Source organism: Doryrhamphus excisus, linkage group LG2 (genome assembly GCF_037039965.1).
Source record: "Doryrhamphus excisus strain RoL-2023G ecotype Guam linkage group LG2, RoL_Dexc_Guam_v1.1, whole genome shotgun sequence".
Lineage (NCBI taxonomy): Eukaryota > Metazoa > Chordata > Actinopteri > Syngnathiformes > Syngnathidae > Doryrhamphus > Doryrhamphus excisus.
Window position 1 is genome coordinate 25394648 of NC_136358.1, and position 16032 is coordinate 25410679.

Here is a 16032-nt window from a genome sequence, read left to right on the forward strand (position 1 = left end):
TGCATCAAGGATTGAGTTGGCTGAGGATGACACTCTTCTGTCGTTAGCTCGGGAGAGCGTCACATATGGCCGAGAACAGAAACAGCCATCTGAGTATTTGCTTGATGCGCTTAAAGATGCTTTCATGTCATATGTGATTATTCGGTTGCAATTCCAGCATGAAAAAGAGCTCATGAATAAGCAAACCAAAGTCGAAATGGATAGTTTTGACTGTGCAAATTGCTCTAAATTGAGAGAAGCCACCAAAGATCTGCAGACCAAAATAGCAGATGTCCATTGTCAGTTTTCTGAGGTTTCTATGAAAACTGGTCTGGATCCACAGACTTCCATACATACAGAAACTGTGCCCATCGACTCAACTGATAAAACCTGCGAGCTTTATGACATACTAGCCAGGCATGAGAAGGAGCTTCATGAGGTCAAAGATAGCTACGAACAGGAAGCTGACAAACTGCGACAGGAAATTCACATCCGCTCAGAAAAAAATGTCAGAGAGATTAATTCGCTGACAAGCTGCATGGAGGATCTCAAGAAGATGCACCACTTGGAACGCATGAACCTGACCGAGAGCTTTGACAGAGAAATGGAGGAGCTGACTAGCATGCTGACTTCAGCAACCCCACATGAGACGTCTGCTGAGGACAATCGGTCTCATCGCACCGTGGTCCGGACGTCCCGTCTCAAAGAACGCATCCAAGAGCTGCTGACACGAGTTTCAGTTATGACCGAAGAGATGAGACGCCGTGGCGAGCAGGGCGACATTACCACCCTACGGCTGAAATACGAGAAAGACCTGGACAATTTAAAGGTGGAAGCGTTCGTTGTCCTTGCCGTCCGCCATCTGTAATGCCTTGTGTCCCTTTGTGGCATTCCCAGATCCCACTTCCTCTCCCAAACCTTACTTGCCCTTCTTGCCCACCCACAGTGTGCATCCTACTCTCGTGCCTTGTTCTATTAACAAGTTTCCATCTGTGTTGCATGTATTCTAACATCCATTGAAATATATTCTGTCATTGACACCACAGTATTGTACTGTGGAACTATTTTGTTATTGGTTCTCGTGGCACCAAATGAACAATGTAATTCCTTTTCATTGGTAGTTTAGTGGGCCGATTTCCCAACCGTATGACTTCAATACCCTTATTAGTCAGCTATACTTATGTTTCTTTAGTTGATTGATTTTTGAACTCCTTATTGCAGTCATCAGTATTACAAACTGCAGCAATGTTAAAGGGTCAGGTCACCCTTGGCAGCCATACTGCACTTTTACCTCCCAGTTAGGAGACTAAATATACTGTTCAGGAAGCTTCCATGCTTTTGTTTTTTTTTTTTTTTTTTTTTTTACTAAACTGTGTTTTAATTTTGTGGGCCTCCCTCGAAAGAACTAAACCGCTACCGCGCTCCCCCCACTTTGCCTTTCTTCCCAAAGCCACAAACGACAAACCCCCAGCGTACATGCGCACGTGTAAACATAAAATGCCATGGCTGACTCACAGTCACCAGACTACTACATATGGCTCGTCTTTCAATATTTTTTGACTAATAATAGGCCACTGTCGACCACCCAACGGCTATGAACTAATGATGAATGAATCTTAGGAAAAAGCTGCAATAGAACGTGTGAACCGCAAAGTGGCAAGGATGTATCTTTTATGTATATGTCCAGTATATGTTGACATTTTTTTAATTGAGCCAAACAATGTAAACATGTCTTTCTCCTAAGCTTTGCAAAGATTTAACCATGTTGAGCAAAGTGTGTCTTAACATGCTCTTCTGTTTTTGGTAAACTTTCAATACTCTTCATGTAAACATTGAAGTATTCTTTGTTTTCCCTATTTGCCACCAGTGGGCACCCAGCGGTTGCATTGTACGTAGCTTAGTTTCTCTACATGTAACGTTGTTCTTTACTAATCTACCCATCTTGCTTGCAATGAATGATGTTCTGGGAGGCATGTTGTAATCTGTTCATTCAAATATTCAGGTTTTGATCATTTCTGTATTCTGTTTTCTGCCATAAGTGACCAAAGGCGTTTTTGGAGGGGGTCACTGGCTGACCAGAATTGGATACATTACTTTTTAGACTACCCTTGAACCACAATTCACCCATATTTGATGGCAATAAGGTTATAAGTCAGTGTAAGAAAAATAACAATATATCACGGTTCTAAAATACTGAGCTGATGGATGCTTTGTAAGTTGGATTAAAAACACATCATTTAAGTTTTAGTCTGCTTATATCTTTGCTCTTTTTTGATTCCATGGCCACTCCATGACCTAGAATGTATTTACTTACACGATCCAGAGCCTGACATGCTTCCAAATTAAGCTACTGCTCGGTCTGATGTCAGAGCAGGAAGTTTACGTTTGCTCTCGGGGAGGATTTTCAGCTTCTCACAGTAGGTTCCTGAAGCTGAGCTCCCAGGAGATTTTATCCCTGTAAAAACAGACTAGACCGCCATTTCCCCTTGGTTGCTGTGGTTGGGATTGAGGCGTAGAGAAAGGACGTGAGCCGCTGTGCAACCATGGACTGAGCTCACAGATTAGCGTCAGTGAATAGAGGACGGAAGCAGTGCGTGTGGTTGGTTGGGCTTGTGGAAACTTGCTGTGTGACTTTTGACTGAACGGCAGTGGATGTCAGTATGCGATTGAGGTTTGGTCTGTAGAATGGGATCCAAATGTGCTGGCTCGTTTTCAAATAGATGTCATCTTTTTGAAACCGGCTAGGATACTGTCTTAGCTGCATATGATTTACTGTCTGCCATAAAGAACTGGAATAAGCACAATTCCACATTTCCATAACTCCATGCATATAAAAATGGCATACACTGTTCAACCCTCTCCCATGCCTATGCATTTCTTCATTGTACTTTGTCTCCTCTCATTCCTCCTATAACCCTTTTGTACTCACACAGACTCAACCTGCTCATAGCTTGCTGGCTACTAAATGGACCATCTGCTGGTTTCCATGTGAGCTGAGAGAGTTTCCCTACTCGGCTCATGTGGTCAAGAGAGCCGCTTGGTCCTTTTTCTAGCTGAACTGTACACTGACTGTGCACGTATTGTCCCGTGTCACAGGCTACATGCGAGAGGGGCTTTGCTGCCATGGAAGAGTCTCATCAGAAGGTGATTGATGAGCTTCAGAGGAAACACCAGAGAGAGCTGGAGAACCTGCATGAGGAAAAAGAGAGGCTGCTGGCAGAGGAGACTGCAGCCACCATTGCTGGTAAATCATATCGACAAAAAAGATGGAACGGGGTCATGTTACACCGAAAGTCGTCCCTCGTTTATTGCGGCTAATTTATTCCAGACCCGACCTTTTCCGCAAAGAGGATTCCCTCTTTATAAATTGAGTATTTTCATAGTTGTGGCATAGAAACTTTGTTTACAATCTTATTTTTATCATTATTATAGAACACAGCACCCTTGCAATCACATTTACGCTGTTACCCAATAAACATAGAAGATATAGAGTCAGCCGTGAGGAGCTCAGCCATCCGGGAGGGGCTCAGAGTAGAGCCGCTGAGGAGTCAGTTGAGGTGGCTCGGGCATCTAGTCCGGACGCCTCCCTGGTGAGGTGTTCCGGGCATGCCCAGCCGGGAAAAGGCCCCGGGGCAGACCAGGGTGGAGGGACTTATGTCAGCTGGCCTGGGAACGCCTTGGTGTCCTCCCGGTGGAGCTGGAGGACCGGGAAGTCTGCGCTTCCCGACTAAGACTGCTGCCCCCGCGATCCGGACCCGGATAAGCGGAGGAAAATGGATGGATGGATGGAGTCAGCCGTCACTCCATCATGTGATTTTATAAAAAATTAATAAATGATCAGTATGTCGTGGTTGACTAATGTTGGACTAATAGGCTGAAGTCAAACATGAACAAATAATTGAAAAACCACAATAGGGGGCACTGTTGGACCACGGTCTAGCGAGGTACAAGTGTATTCTATTTCAACATTGTAGAATGTTTCCATCATCAAAAGTTGAGCCAACTTCATCTTATCGATGAAAACTGAAGATTTTTGTGTTCATCTCAGCAATTGAAGCAATGAAAAACGCCCACCGATCCGAGCTGGAGAAGGAGCTGGACAAGGCTCGTAAGGCCAACAGCAATGCAGAGAATGCAGACATGGAGGAGATCCGCAGACAGCATGAGTAGGTTTTGATACGTCCCCCGTCACCAAGTTACTATTTTAGAGACAAACCCATACACACGCGCACATATTAATTCATTTATTGTAGGAAGCACATCAGTTGTGTTTGGATCCTGCTTAGATTTTGTGTAACTGGAGCTCTTTCCTCCATTTTATATGGTATTTTATATAATACCCAAAACACAGCCTGAAGTTTTAACTTTATCTGAACTTCAGCTGTGTGACTCTTCTCTTACGGCGGTGTTGTGCTGCGTTTTAGGGAGGAACTGTGTTCGTTCCAGCGGGAAATCGAGGTGTTGTCTGAGCAGTATTCCCAGAAGTGCCTGGAAAACGCCCACCTGGCTCAGGCGCTGGAGGCCGAGAGGCAGGCCCTCAGGCAGTGTCAGAGAGAGAACCAGGAGCTCAATGCTCACAACCAGGTGCCGATACCGACACAAACAATACTACAGTACAGTACATGTTGTCTTCCACCAAGAACCACCGCGCGACATGGTACCTGCTACTTGTTTGTCTGTCTAAGCATTTTGTGTGCTGTCTTCAGGAACTTAACAATCGCCTGGCAGCAGAAATCACCAAGATGCGTTCAATGGCATCTGAGGATGGAATGGGAGACACAAACACTACAATACAAGGAAAGGAGCTCTATGAATTGGAGGTATGGGTAAAATGATTTTCATTTTCAACCAAGTAATAGAAGCAAAAAATGTGAAGTTCTGTACAAATTTGATCAACATGTGTATCTTCCACGCATTTCCAGGTTATGCTAAGGGTGAAGGAGTCTGAGGTCCAATACTTAAAGCAGGAAATCAACTCACTGAAAGAAGAACTCCAAGCTGCGCAAAGAGTATGTCAACCCCATCACCACCCCCCCGCCTTTTTGAATAGGAAAATAAGTCCCGTAAATGGGCGACACCCATGACAGTCACTGACCTTTGCTTTAAATAGCCCAACAATGCCTTTTCAGGACAAAAAATATGCAACAGATAAGTACAAGGACATCTACACAGAGATGAGTATCGTCAAGGCCAAAGCGGAGCGGGACCTGGGCCGTCTCAGAGACCAACTGCAGCTGGCTCACGAGGCACTGGGCGAACCCACTCTGGAGGAAGTGGATCGGGGAGGATATGGTACACCAAAATACTTGGACAAAGTCAAAGCATTACAGATTTGATTTTAGTCAATTAGTAGCTAAAGTGGCATTCGTTCATGTTTTTCCTACCTGAAATGTGTCAAAAATATCCTTTTGAGTGCAAACTGCTGCATGAGATAGAAACTTTAAATCATCAAAAAAGTATTGATGCATGAGACATTTGATGTACTTAGATGGAATATACCCAAATGACATATATTTTTTATTAAATATTTTGTTCCCTTTCCATTTCCTTCCAGATATCATGAAGTCCAAAAGCAACCCTGACATCCTTAAGATGGCAGCTGCTGCGGCCAAACGCTCAGAACGCACCATGAGGTCAAAGGTGGGTTACCTCACACTGAAATGTCAACACAGGAATTTTTAGAAATATGCATCACTTTTTTACAGTAAATTACAGTGGTTGACTCGGGTCACAATAGCAGCGTCGTACTGCCACCTGCTGGCCACATTGCAGGCTGTGCGAGTTCTGCAGATGTGCTTCTTGTCATCTTGTGACTCCCATGAAATGTGTGGTTAATGCCAGGTTAACTCCAAACTTGCTGGTCTGTTCTCCCCCCCCCTTGTGTCCCCAGTCTGTGAGTCGTGACATGCCCTGGGACAGTTAGGGTTGCCGAGGAATTGTAGGCTTCCCTCCCCTCTGCTTTTTAGGTATGACGCGTGTTTGAGCACATCCCTTTTTGTACGCCGCCTTTCTAAAAGCACCCAAAAGATCTGAATCCCCGCTTCATGTTGCAATGCTATAAAATAACTGCACAGATGCATGGTGGTAAATAAGACTGATGTGGAGGACTTGGATGCACTGTGGTGTGAAATAATGTTTGCCTCCTTCCTGGTTTCTTATTTATTTTCGCGTGTCTGCCACACTTGTCACACATATGAGTCAATGACAACACAACTAAACACAATGTAGATTTTAAATTAAACTTTTTTATTATTTTGGGATAAAAAATATCCTAACCTGAAAAAATGATGTCCACTTAAAGCTAATAAGTGTTTGGTCCACTCTTAGCAGCAACAACTGCAATCAAGCCTTTGTTAGAATTTGCAATGAGTCTCTTCCAGTGCTGTTGTAATTCAGCCACATTGGAGGCTTTTCCAGCATGAAGCCTTGTGAAGGTCATTGAGGTCATCATACACCCACCACAATATTTTACTGTTGGTATGATGTTCTTTTTCTGAAATGCGTAGTAAAAGTAACGCCATATTTAATGGGACACACACCTTCCAAAAAGTTCTTGTCTCTCGTCAGACCACAGAGTATTGTCCCAAAAGGTCTTGGGGGTCATGAATGTTTTCTGGCCAAATTGAGGAAGGGGGCAAACACTTTTTCACTTGTTTGTGTGTGTGCCTGACACGATGATGAGGATGATAAACCTTTCCGTCATGTCACATTGTCAGTATTTTGTGTAGGAGTTGCTTGCAGTGCCACTGTGGAGCCTGACACCAACAAGACAAATGTTTGAATTATTTATATGTGCAAGGTTTATGCCGGTTATCCTCACCATTATTGGAACAGGATTTCTACACGGGTGTTGGGACAGAGACATCTGCATGAGCCCCATTAACAGTTTGACTTTATTGCAGCAGGACAACTAATAACTCCCCAGGGAATTCAACAGTCCACAAAAGTCCAAAAAATGTGTATTACTTTTTCTGGCTTTGGTCTACACTCATCTGGATGCAACTATTTAGTAAACCGGCACAATGCGGACGTGCTTTTTTCAAACGTGAAAATGTTAAGTTTCAGTTTAGTGTCCTTCATAAGATGCACTGTTATGTTTGTTAGACTGTTTATATACTGTATGTACATACTGTACTGTAATTGGCTCCTGACAAAGACAGAGCTACCATTATCTCACTGTTTCACCAACGTCACCATATTGAAACGATTAGTAGTCGTTGTGAAGTAGAGATGTCACAGAATTCTCACTTGAAAAAAGTAGCGTTAACACAATAGTTGTATGTATCCCTTACTTAGTCTAAGTAGTATTTTTCATGGGTAAAAGGCAGCAATGACTTTGAAAGCACCTTAATAAACAGGAAAGCCTTTTGTTTTTAAACTGTCCTTGATTTGACAGTCACCCTCTGTTTGTATATGTGCACGACTTTGCTGGCCTGAAAGTACAGTTGCACTGTGAATACTAACAAAAGTTAATGTATCGGATATTAACATGGCTCCTTTTTGACCCATACAGAGTCTCAAGGAAGGACTGACACCTGAGCAAAGACTCCACCTGTTTGAAAATAAAGACACTAAGGAGTTCTGAATGCCTTCCTAAAAAAAAAAAAAAACCTGCCTGCATGTTTAGAAGAGGCCACTATTTTAGCTCTGTAATGACTTATTTAGCAACACTACACACTGGTCACAAAAGAAAACATTTATCATTAAAGGAAACATGATATGAAGTTCCAATTTCATGTTTAGAATTTGCATTCCATGCACTTCAGTTAACTGTGACAATTTTTTTTGTATTTTTATGTTTTTGTTGTCTTACTGTAAATATGTCGGGCTTTGTTTTAAAGATTGAGAATCTGTCATGCGTACACTAAAACTATGACTGTGTAAGCTACTGTTTTAACTCGAGACTGTTGCAAGCCAAGGATGTGATGTCTTAACGACAAACTACATTTACTGCCGATAAGAGTGTGGGCGTTCTGGTCTGCATGTGAAACAATCCATTGACAACATTCCAGTACACTTGGAAGTAGGAAGAAATGTGCACAATTGCATGATTTCAATACACTCATATTGTTCCATCATAGATATTCTCTTCCATCCTTGGATTGATGCCCGCTGAGAGACGGCAGCTGAATGCACACGGATGAGGTTCTCTTGACTATAATTTGAATATAAAAAATGTTCTAGGTTTTTGTTACTGCAGTCATTGTTCCAGCTGTATAGGGATTGGTTGTGTTTGTAGTCTGTATTTATTTAAACGGTTGGGATTTTTTTTTTCTTTCACATTCCCATTCCTCTGTACTCTAATATTGTAAATATAAACCAAATACACATATTCACCAACTGATTACAGGTTTATTAGCAATAAATATTTTTGCACCCTTTATGGCTGTGCTTCATGCTGATTATTTTCCACAGTTTAACATTTAATTTTTCCATTCATTGCGTGCATCTTAAAAAAAGAATTGTATAAATGTAGCTTCAAAACTTTTTTTTTTTTTGCTCAACCACTTTGCTTCCTTGTCACTTTTTCATTTCCTCCCATTTGTCCAGCCATAGTCAGACGGCGGAAATTAATACAGATTGCGTAACATAAACCTTTACAGAAATAAAATGTAAGTTCCCTTTCTTGGGTCAAGTTTTGACGACTTGTTATCGTTGTTGCAAGCTAGTAGACTTTATTTTTGTTATTGTATGTTACTTTGATATAACCTACGGTATTTTCCTACATTGGAAAAACAGGCTCAAAACGTGCTACTAATTGCTTTATTGTGAAGGGAAACCCGGAAATGAAAGCTAATGGACAAGGAGTTGACGCTGCGACCATCAGAATAGTGTGTTCCTGGAAAGTCTAATGGTCCTATTTTAATTTGAGGGCTTTCCCTCCCGTTCGTAATATTTGTTGAAGTTAATCAAAATTGGTGGGCTCTTGAAGGAGATGTGGGGTGGTGTGTTTTTTCACCTGGATGTTTAAAACGCGACGATCCCTCCCGCCCGGGTAAGTTTTAGCAACTGCTCAGGACAGCATATAACCTCCGCTTATTAGTCTTTGTTTCATCCAGTCGGGCCTTGGTGCATTGCTCAGAAACACGTTGACAAACTCAATGAAAATGAACCCATAAGTCATATTTGGGCGTTTACACATCAACTGCAAGTATAATAACACGACTTGAATCAATTAAAATGCGTTTATCAATTCGGAATAAGTATTTCTTCAAATTCGTGTTGAACAAGTCAAAACACTTAGCAAGTTTGCCTTTTTTTTACGCAACGAAAGTTACACGAGTAGTGCCTTCACGCTCAGCGTTTCAGCCTATAAAGTTGATATTTTAACAAAGTATGTTGTCCCTCGTTGACGTACGCTGCGCCGAAACGAAGCTGACTAGTTATACATCGTCTTTAGTTTAAAAATTATGATATGCGCCGCTTCACTTTGTGTTATTATGTTCAACAATTTTAAACAGGCGATTAGCAAACGCAGTTCAGCGTCAGCGGGCCTAGCTGGCTAACGTTAGCGGTGGCTAATGCGAGTTGACAAACCTGTCAACGTTGCTGGTAAGTTGTCACTCGGTTCTAGACGTATTTAAACCTCTTAAGAATATTGAGTCATATTTAGAAAAAATACGGACAACCTTAAATTGTTTTCAGTTGAACATTGCTTGTGACCGATACGTCAGATTCCCGTCTGCCATAACGTAACAATGATTTTTAGCGTTGTGTTAAACACCTAAACATGTGTTTACGTGTAATAAAGAGAGTCGTTTTGTAATAAAAACGTATTGTAGCTAGAATCTTTGGTATTTTTTTTTTAAATTGAGGTTGGTATGGTTGATTAGTTTGACATGTTTATCAAGTTACATTTAGGGGACATGTGGTTGCACGTGCACAATTGTACATGCCTGAAAAGCAGTAGGAAGAAGCAGAGCTTGCAGTAATCCTATGAAAAGAAAAGGTTTTTAGAATGATTTAAACAGAAAATGCTGTTTTGACATTTTTTGTCTTATTTTTGTGTGTGTGTGTTTCAGTTGTTATGGAGCAGCCACCAGGGAGCTTGGATGATCTACAACCTCAGGACCTCTCCACCTCCAACATCGCCGCTGTGATCGACTTGACGAGGAAAGGCAACCTGAATGGCACTGCCTGCGATGTCCAGGATGTTGTCACAATCCCAGATTGGCACCCAAACTCTGGAACCTACAATCCTGAATTACCCTCTTCCTCAGAGACTACCCCGTCTAGTATTTTACACCAATCAGGGGATGACGTTCAACCAGACAATGCCTTGTCGCGCACCACAGTGACCCTGTCGTATGTGAGCAGATCTCACATCCACTCCAATTCACCTTTGTATGGTGTCCCACCTATCAGCAAGTTCTCCCTCCTCCCTCCTTGTGAGGCGGAGAAAGGGCTCGGGGAGAATACCTATGCACTGAACCAGCTTTACTTGGAACACGTTGACAGGCCAGTGGACCTTGCCACTCAGGCTTTTCATTCATCCTCTGAAACTCCACAGGCTGACGCAATACATCTCTCACAGCAACGTTGTGAATTTAATGAGGAGGAAGTGAGTTTGAGCAAGGCGAGCGGAGATGAACACTGCGTTCTCTGGAGGACGGAAAACAGCGGTGGGTTGGAGAATGGCCAAGATGGCAGCTGGTCGAGTTTAGGCATGGATTCTCAGTCATCACCAGAGACAAGGGAGGATGAGGATGAGGAAGAGAAGAAGGGACGCTCCGAGACAGTCTTGCATAAGTCAAAGAACAGGAAAACGGTTATGGCTCCAGTAGAGTTGTTTTCACCAACCACAGACTATAAACGCCTTCTAGAGGACCCCGTGTCCCCTTCAGCTACCTCACCTGGTGATGTCGAGGACGTGTTTTTGCTTCCTCAGGCCTCCAGTTCACCAAGCGGGGACACCTCCTTTCAAGCTGAGGATGACTCAATCACAGAAGGGCCCATTCAGCTCAGGTCTGAAATCAACAGCACTACAACAAGCGATGAAAGTAAGCAGCCTGTCCACAGAAGGAAGGCGGAGCCGAACTCTGTGCTCGACTTCACAGAGGATGTTTCTTCATCTGGGATTTCAGAGGACAAAACTGTCACCCCTTACATGAACGGGATTGTCAGCGCATTACAGAAGACTGTAAATGAAAGGAAGCTGCGTTCAGGGAGAGCCATGCATTTAGAATCTATTGTTATGAATATCAATTCAAGCAGGTATAAAGTATCAGGACACATTAACGATAATGCAAACGCTTCCAAAATGAGAACTAGAGATTCTAATGCAACAAGTCCAAAGAAGAAAGACACCCAATTTGAGAGCAAAAGACAAGGCAAAGCGAAACAAAAAGTAACACAACGTAAGAGGGGTAAATCCAATAGCATTAACGACCAAGGCAAAGACACTACCTCTGTCAATATTTCTAAAAATTCATACGGCAAAGCCTCTCCTAAAAGCCCTGGGATTTCAAAGAACGTTCCAGAGGCTGCTCCATTCCCTGGAACTTTGTTGCAGAGGAGCCCTGCGAGGTCAAAGAGGAGACCTTCTTCAAGTCCTCAGCCCAAAAACTCAATGAATCAGCATCCAGCACACTCAGATCCTTCTTTGTTAACAAATCCAGCAAAATGTTCACCACCAGCACCTAAAGAATCTCCAAAGAAAAGCCCACGTTCAGCTCAAGGTCCGAAACTATTGCCAGTTGGGAAGACAAAGCCAAATCGCTCTCCCAAGAGGCGAAGAAAAAAGCACAAACCGAGACAGTTCACTTCCATCTTCTCTCCCAAGGAGCCTGAAATTAAATTGAGGTACATCCACTACAAGGAGCAGAAAAGGGAGTCAAGGTTGGAGAATTTCTCCCCCTTCATCCGTGAGCAGCGACAGCAGTCGTCCGTGTCGCTTTGCACTGTAGTGAACTACCCAGAAGAGGTCAGGACGCAGCACAAAAAGGGCCAGAGGGAGCTACAGGATCATACCAGTGGCTATATTTCGGCAACCGTACCCAGCACTTCCTGTCTCCGGCTGGGCCGGCCGTCCAGTCTCGGCCAGCATCAAGGTTCCCTCGTCTGTTGCCTGTGTGGGCTGTCTTCCAACGCCATGGACTTGGGGGATCTCCACGGTCCGTACTACCCTGAAGGGTACCGACCGAGCACCAAAGCGTCTGCCTGCACGTCTAGCCCTAAATCCCTAAAGGACTACTACAGCGATTCAGATTCTTCATCCTGCAGTGTAAGGGGCAGGGGGAGCAGACGTGCTTTTGCGCCGTCATTGTGGAACAGCAGACTGGCTGATCAGTTCAAGCAGAGCCACCGGCGGACTTCTGAAAACACGGGTAGCCCCGCAGCAAAGCGGGCTCGCTCAGAAATATGGCCGACAGATGTGGAGGACTGGTACAGCCCCCCCGTGCTGCCCCTTGAGCCCTGCGAGTACTGGCTCCACGAAGACTGCGGCATCTGGTCAGCCGGCGTGTTCTTGGTGAAGGGCAAAGTGTACGGCCTGGAGGAGACCGTCAAGGTGGCCCGTGAAACGGTATGAAGCTGCAATGCAATGCTCTAATGCAGGGGTGTTTCAAAGTTAGTCCATGGAGGGCCGCATAAGGATGCACGGTCCGCTTTGGTATTTTACATTTTGTAAAAGAACCCATGCTGATATGTAAATAATGTAAAGAAAACAGCCTGCATCACAGCTTTGGGATAGTTTAAAAAGCAGCACATTATTAGTATGAATGTTTTCTCTTTAAATTACACATTTTCACTATTTCCATCAATCCTCCAAAGTTGATTTTCACAACTTTTTTATCATCGAATGACACCAAAATCATACGCAAAGTCAAAACAAACACTATGCTATGCATCTCTTGTGGATTGTGACACTTTGCCGTTTGATTGCGGAGGCAACCTTATCAAAGTGGAGCAGGTTGCAGAAGCATCCTACTTGTAGGACATGGATACATGCTGATAACGCTCCTGTTTTGTTTTTGTTTTTTTTTTAATTTGTGTGTGTGGGGGTAGATGTGCTCAACCTGCTCTGGACCTGGTGCAACACTTGGCTGCTTCTTCAAAGGTTGTCCCAGCAAACACCACTACAGGTGTGCTCTGGAGGCAGGTAAGCTCACACTACACTGTAGCTCAGGGGTGTCCAACATGCGGCCGGTGGCACTTTGTACAAATATAACAAGAATACTTAAAAACTGAAAAAATGAAGAATGTGGAAATAACAGCACATGTACATGTGTTGTTTTACAATACAAAGGTTTGGACACACTGGGTAATAAAGTATTTTACTAATATTAATATGCCTTTCAGGCTGAATTTGTGATGGTCGGGGTTCTGATGCTGCAGCCCAACACATACTTAATGTTCGTTAGGTGTTTTGTTGGCATGTGTGTGCAGCCATCCGCCCCCACCCCCAACCCCCGGCTGACTCATGTTCTGTTCTGGTTGTCACAGATTGTGTCCTCATAGAAGAAAACTTCTCCATGAAATGTAAAAAGCACAAGGTGAGCAGAAATGGAAGACTGACGGCATCTAGAGGCTCTTTTTTTCTGTAATTTGAGACATTGATGTTTATGTTTTCGTCCACTAGAACAAGACATTGTCAGCCCCAGCAGGGAATCAAAGTGATCCCAGGAGAAAAAAGCCCTCTTGGTGAGTTCATACCTGCACACACAAAAAAAGCTGGGCTTTGTGTTTCCAGCATCACTAGGATGAATCACTTGAGGTAGCAGTGTACCCCCCAAAGGAGCATTTCTTTTATGTTTTGTAAGGAGAAAAGGTTGAATAGTGGAACTTGATCCATGCCAGGCAAGAAAAGGGCAGATATCATGAGCAGCATTTCTCACAAAGCACTCATTCAATGACAGTCCAAACTGGAGATTGCAAACAACCATTAAAGTGTGCATTTTGTCAAAAAAAGCCAAGTTTTTTTACCATCTGCAAATATGGCAAACAATGTGTCTCTGATTGCATCTTCTGTCCCGTTTCCATCACAGCAGCATTTCCTAACTTGGACTTTCTTATATTTTTTGATAACAATTCAAATGCTGTTCAAACTAACATCAATTCTGATGTACGTATAAGCCGCTACTTTTTTATTACACTTTGAACCCTGCGGCCAATTTATGGTCACCTTCTAATCTCCTATGTCAATTTACGCTTCATGAACACATCCTCATCATGGAAAACACATTAAGAAAGGCATATGATGCAGCGTTCTTGTTAAAGGAGATTGATCTAGCAACTTTTGATCAGGCTGATCTAAAAATCCACTATCCCCACCGGGTTACAAAAGACTGGACGACTCTGTGATAGCGTAAGTTTAAGGGCTAATTTGCCCAAGTTGCAAAAGTGACAGAGCAACAATGAGGGAGCGAGAGAGAGAGAGGCCGACAAAGTGTGTGACAAAGGCATTATGAGGCAGGATGAAGACTTGGCTTTTCTGGTAGGCTATTTTGTAACTAGCAGTGTTATGCAATAGGCATTGTATTAAATTCAACGTGTAACATCTTTTGATTTACTAAATATCACATGGTACAGCGTGCTGCCTATATTCTGGTCCGCTCCCAGGAAGCCTAATGTTTGAATCCTGTTTCTCTGTTCTTTCATGCAGACATTGGCCTGCCAAATCCTGCAATGACTGGCTCGCCTGCTGGACACTGTGGACAAGAACCCTTGCGACTGACAGTTAACACCCATAAACCTTAACTCCTCCTCCTTCTCCTCCTCTCTCAACAGGCCCTCAGATTCCCAATTCTTAGTAATTATTTATTTGAATTTTTTTTGTTTGTTTTTCATGGTGAAATGTGAGTAACAATCAAGATACTTAATTTAAATGAAAAAATATTTTGTATTTCATTATATTTGGCTTTATTTATTCCTGAAGTGTCGTTTTGCTTCTTTAGCAGTGTTTTTTTTAATTATTGATAAAGCAGTTGTTGTAAAATAAAGATGCCATGGGCAGGTCAAGGGGCGGAGCTATATAAAGGTACTACAGTCATAAGTAATCACATTGATATAAAACACACGGTATTACATTCTCATTTACATTTTGGGGTGTGAGGGAAGTACGGTGTTTGAATGTATTCTCCCCATATGTGGGATTTTTTTTTTTTTCAGGAAGCACTTAGGACCGCTCCTCTGCTCCAGTTGCAGTATTAGCCTCCTGTTCCTTAGCCACCAGAATGACATGATGATTATTAGCACTTTGACTGGGAGCATTGCACGGGTTCTTGTATTGCATCCTCCCGACTTGTCAGTTTCAATCAAACGGAATGTTCCCTTACAATGTCAGTCACTCCAAATGCAGTCAGCAGAGGACCTCAATTGTTTACGTTAATTCTAAGAGTTTTCTGCTCTGATCAAATATGGTTCGGGTCTTTTCAGAAGATGCAGCGCACAAGGGCTACTCTCTGTGTACCGCTAGGGGCAGCATTGTGCTGTTTTTGGAGTCCTGTTGTGTTTGTATGGCTTGTCTGGGCGGCCAGTTTCTCAAATGACACAAGTCACTCATGTCCTGACCCATAAAAACCATAGCGACCACATCTCATCCTCATTTGTGCCATCTTCTGTTTGCCGACATTGACTGTTTTTTTTTTTTTCTTCTTTTTGTATTACCAAATACAGCTTTTACATGATGGGTGATTCTTACAAAGATCGTATGTTTTTTGTGTGTTTATCTCAGGGCTGTATTTACAGATTTTTCCCTTTTTTTTTTTCCTGCCCCCCACCCCTGGTTGTTTGACTGGAGGATATGCATAACAAAAGCCTTCATTCTCCGCTCCAGACATTCCAACATATGCATTTAGCGTATCGCATTTACTGTTAATAATTTAATGCTTTGGGTTGAAAAAAATCAATGGACTGCAACTAGTGCCATTTTTTTTTTTACATTTTGAACTTTTTTTTTTTTACCATTCTGCCAGTGCTCACGTCTTGCAGCATCACAAACCAATTTAAATGTCCACGAAATAAATGTCCGACATTGAACTTGTGTGTCATTTATTCAAAGACAAATTTTTAATGCATGGGAAAGTCATTTAATTAATTAATTTTAAGTCATAT

At 42.8% G+C, this 16032-nt stretch overlaps 2 protein-coding genes across 6 annotated transcripts in view; both read left to right on the forward strand.

Moving 5' to 3' along the window:
* The window catches only part of mpripb (myosin phosphatase Rho interacting protein b), a 34738-nt gene extending 27089 nt beyond the window's left edge, over positions 1-7649 (forward strand). For 3 of the 4 annotated variants that reach the window (XM_058062500.2, XM_058062499.2, XM_058062502.2), the window contains 8 exons: positions 3076-3223; positions 4028-4145; positions 4404-4563; positions 4686-4799; positions 4902-4988; positions 5109-5271; positions 5534-5619; positions 7493-7649. In XM_058062500.2, the coding sequence (XP_057918483.2) occupies positions 3076-3223; positions 4028-4145; positions 4404-4563; positions 4686-4799; positions 4902-4988; positions 5109-5271; positions 5534-5619; positions 7493-7564 (948 nt within the window). In that variant the 3' untranslated portion in view covers positions 7565-7649. Of the gene's footprint in view, positions 1-3075; positions 3224-4027; positions 4146-4403; positions 4564-4685; positions 4800-4901; positions 4989-5108; positions 5272-5533; positions 5620-5869; positions 5946-7492 lie in introns of all 4 variants that reach the window. The other variant, XM_058062501.2, reaches the window with a different exon arrangement.
* A 1101-nt stretch (positions 7650-8750) lies between these two features.
* Positions 8751-15909, forward strand: LOC131109933 (uncharacterized). Of its 2 annotated transcripts, none has more exons than XM_058062504.2 (6): positions 8751-8974; positions 10002-12502; positions 12985-13078; positions 13423-13472; positions 13559-13620; positions 14582-15909. In XM_058062504.2, coding segments are annotated over exons 2-6 (2703 nt in total). In that variant the 5' UTR covers positions 8751-8974; positions 10002-10006; the 3' UTR covers positions 14583-15909. The 2 variants fall into 2 exon arrangements, with proteins under 2 accessions (XP_057918487.2, XP_057918486.2); XM_058062503.2 differs by lacking the exon at positions 8751-8974 and adding an exon at positions 9248-9531.
* Positions 15910-16032: the final 123 nt, after the last annotated feature.

What these genes read in the sequence shown, in the direction of transcription:
- LOC131109933 (XM_058062503.2), top strand. Translation starts at nt 9,501, where the DNA reads ATGCGAGTTGACAAACCTGTCAACGTTGCTG. An exon ending in TCAAGGTGGCCCGTGAAACG is followed by an intron (nt 12,503 to 12,984) that starts GTATGAAGCTGC and finishes GTGTGGGGGTAG; the next exon opens with ATGTGCTCAACCTGCTCTGG. An exon ending in CAGGTGTGCTCTGGAGGCAG is followed by an intron (nt 13,079 to 13,422) that starts GTAAGCTCACAC and finishes TGGTTGTCACAG; the next exon opens with ATTGTGTCCTCATAGAAGAA.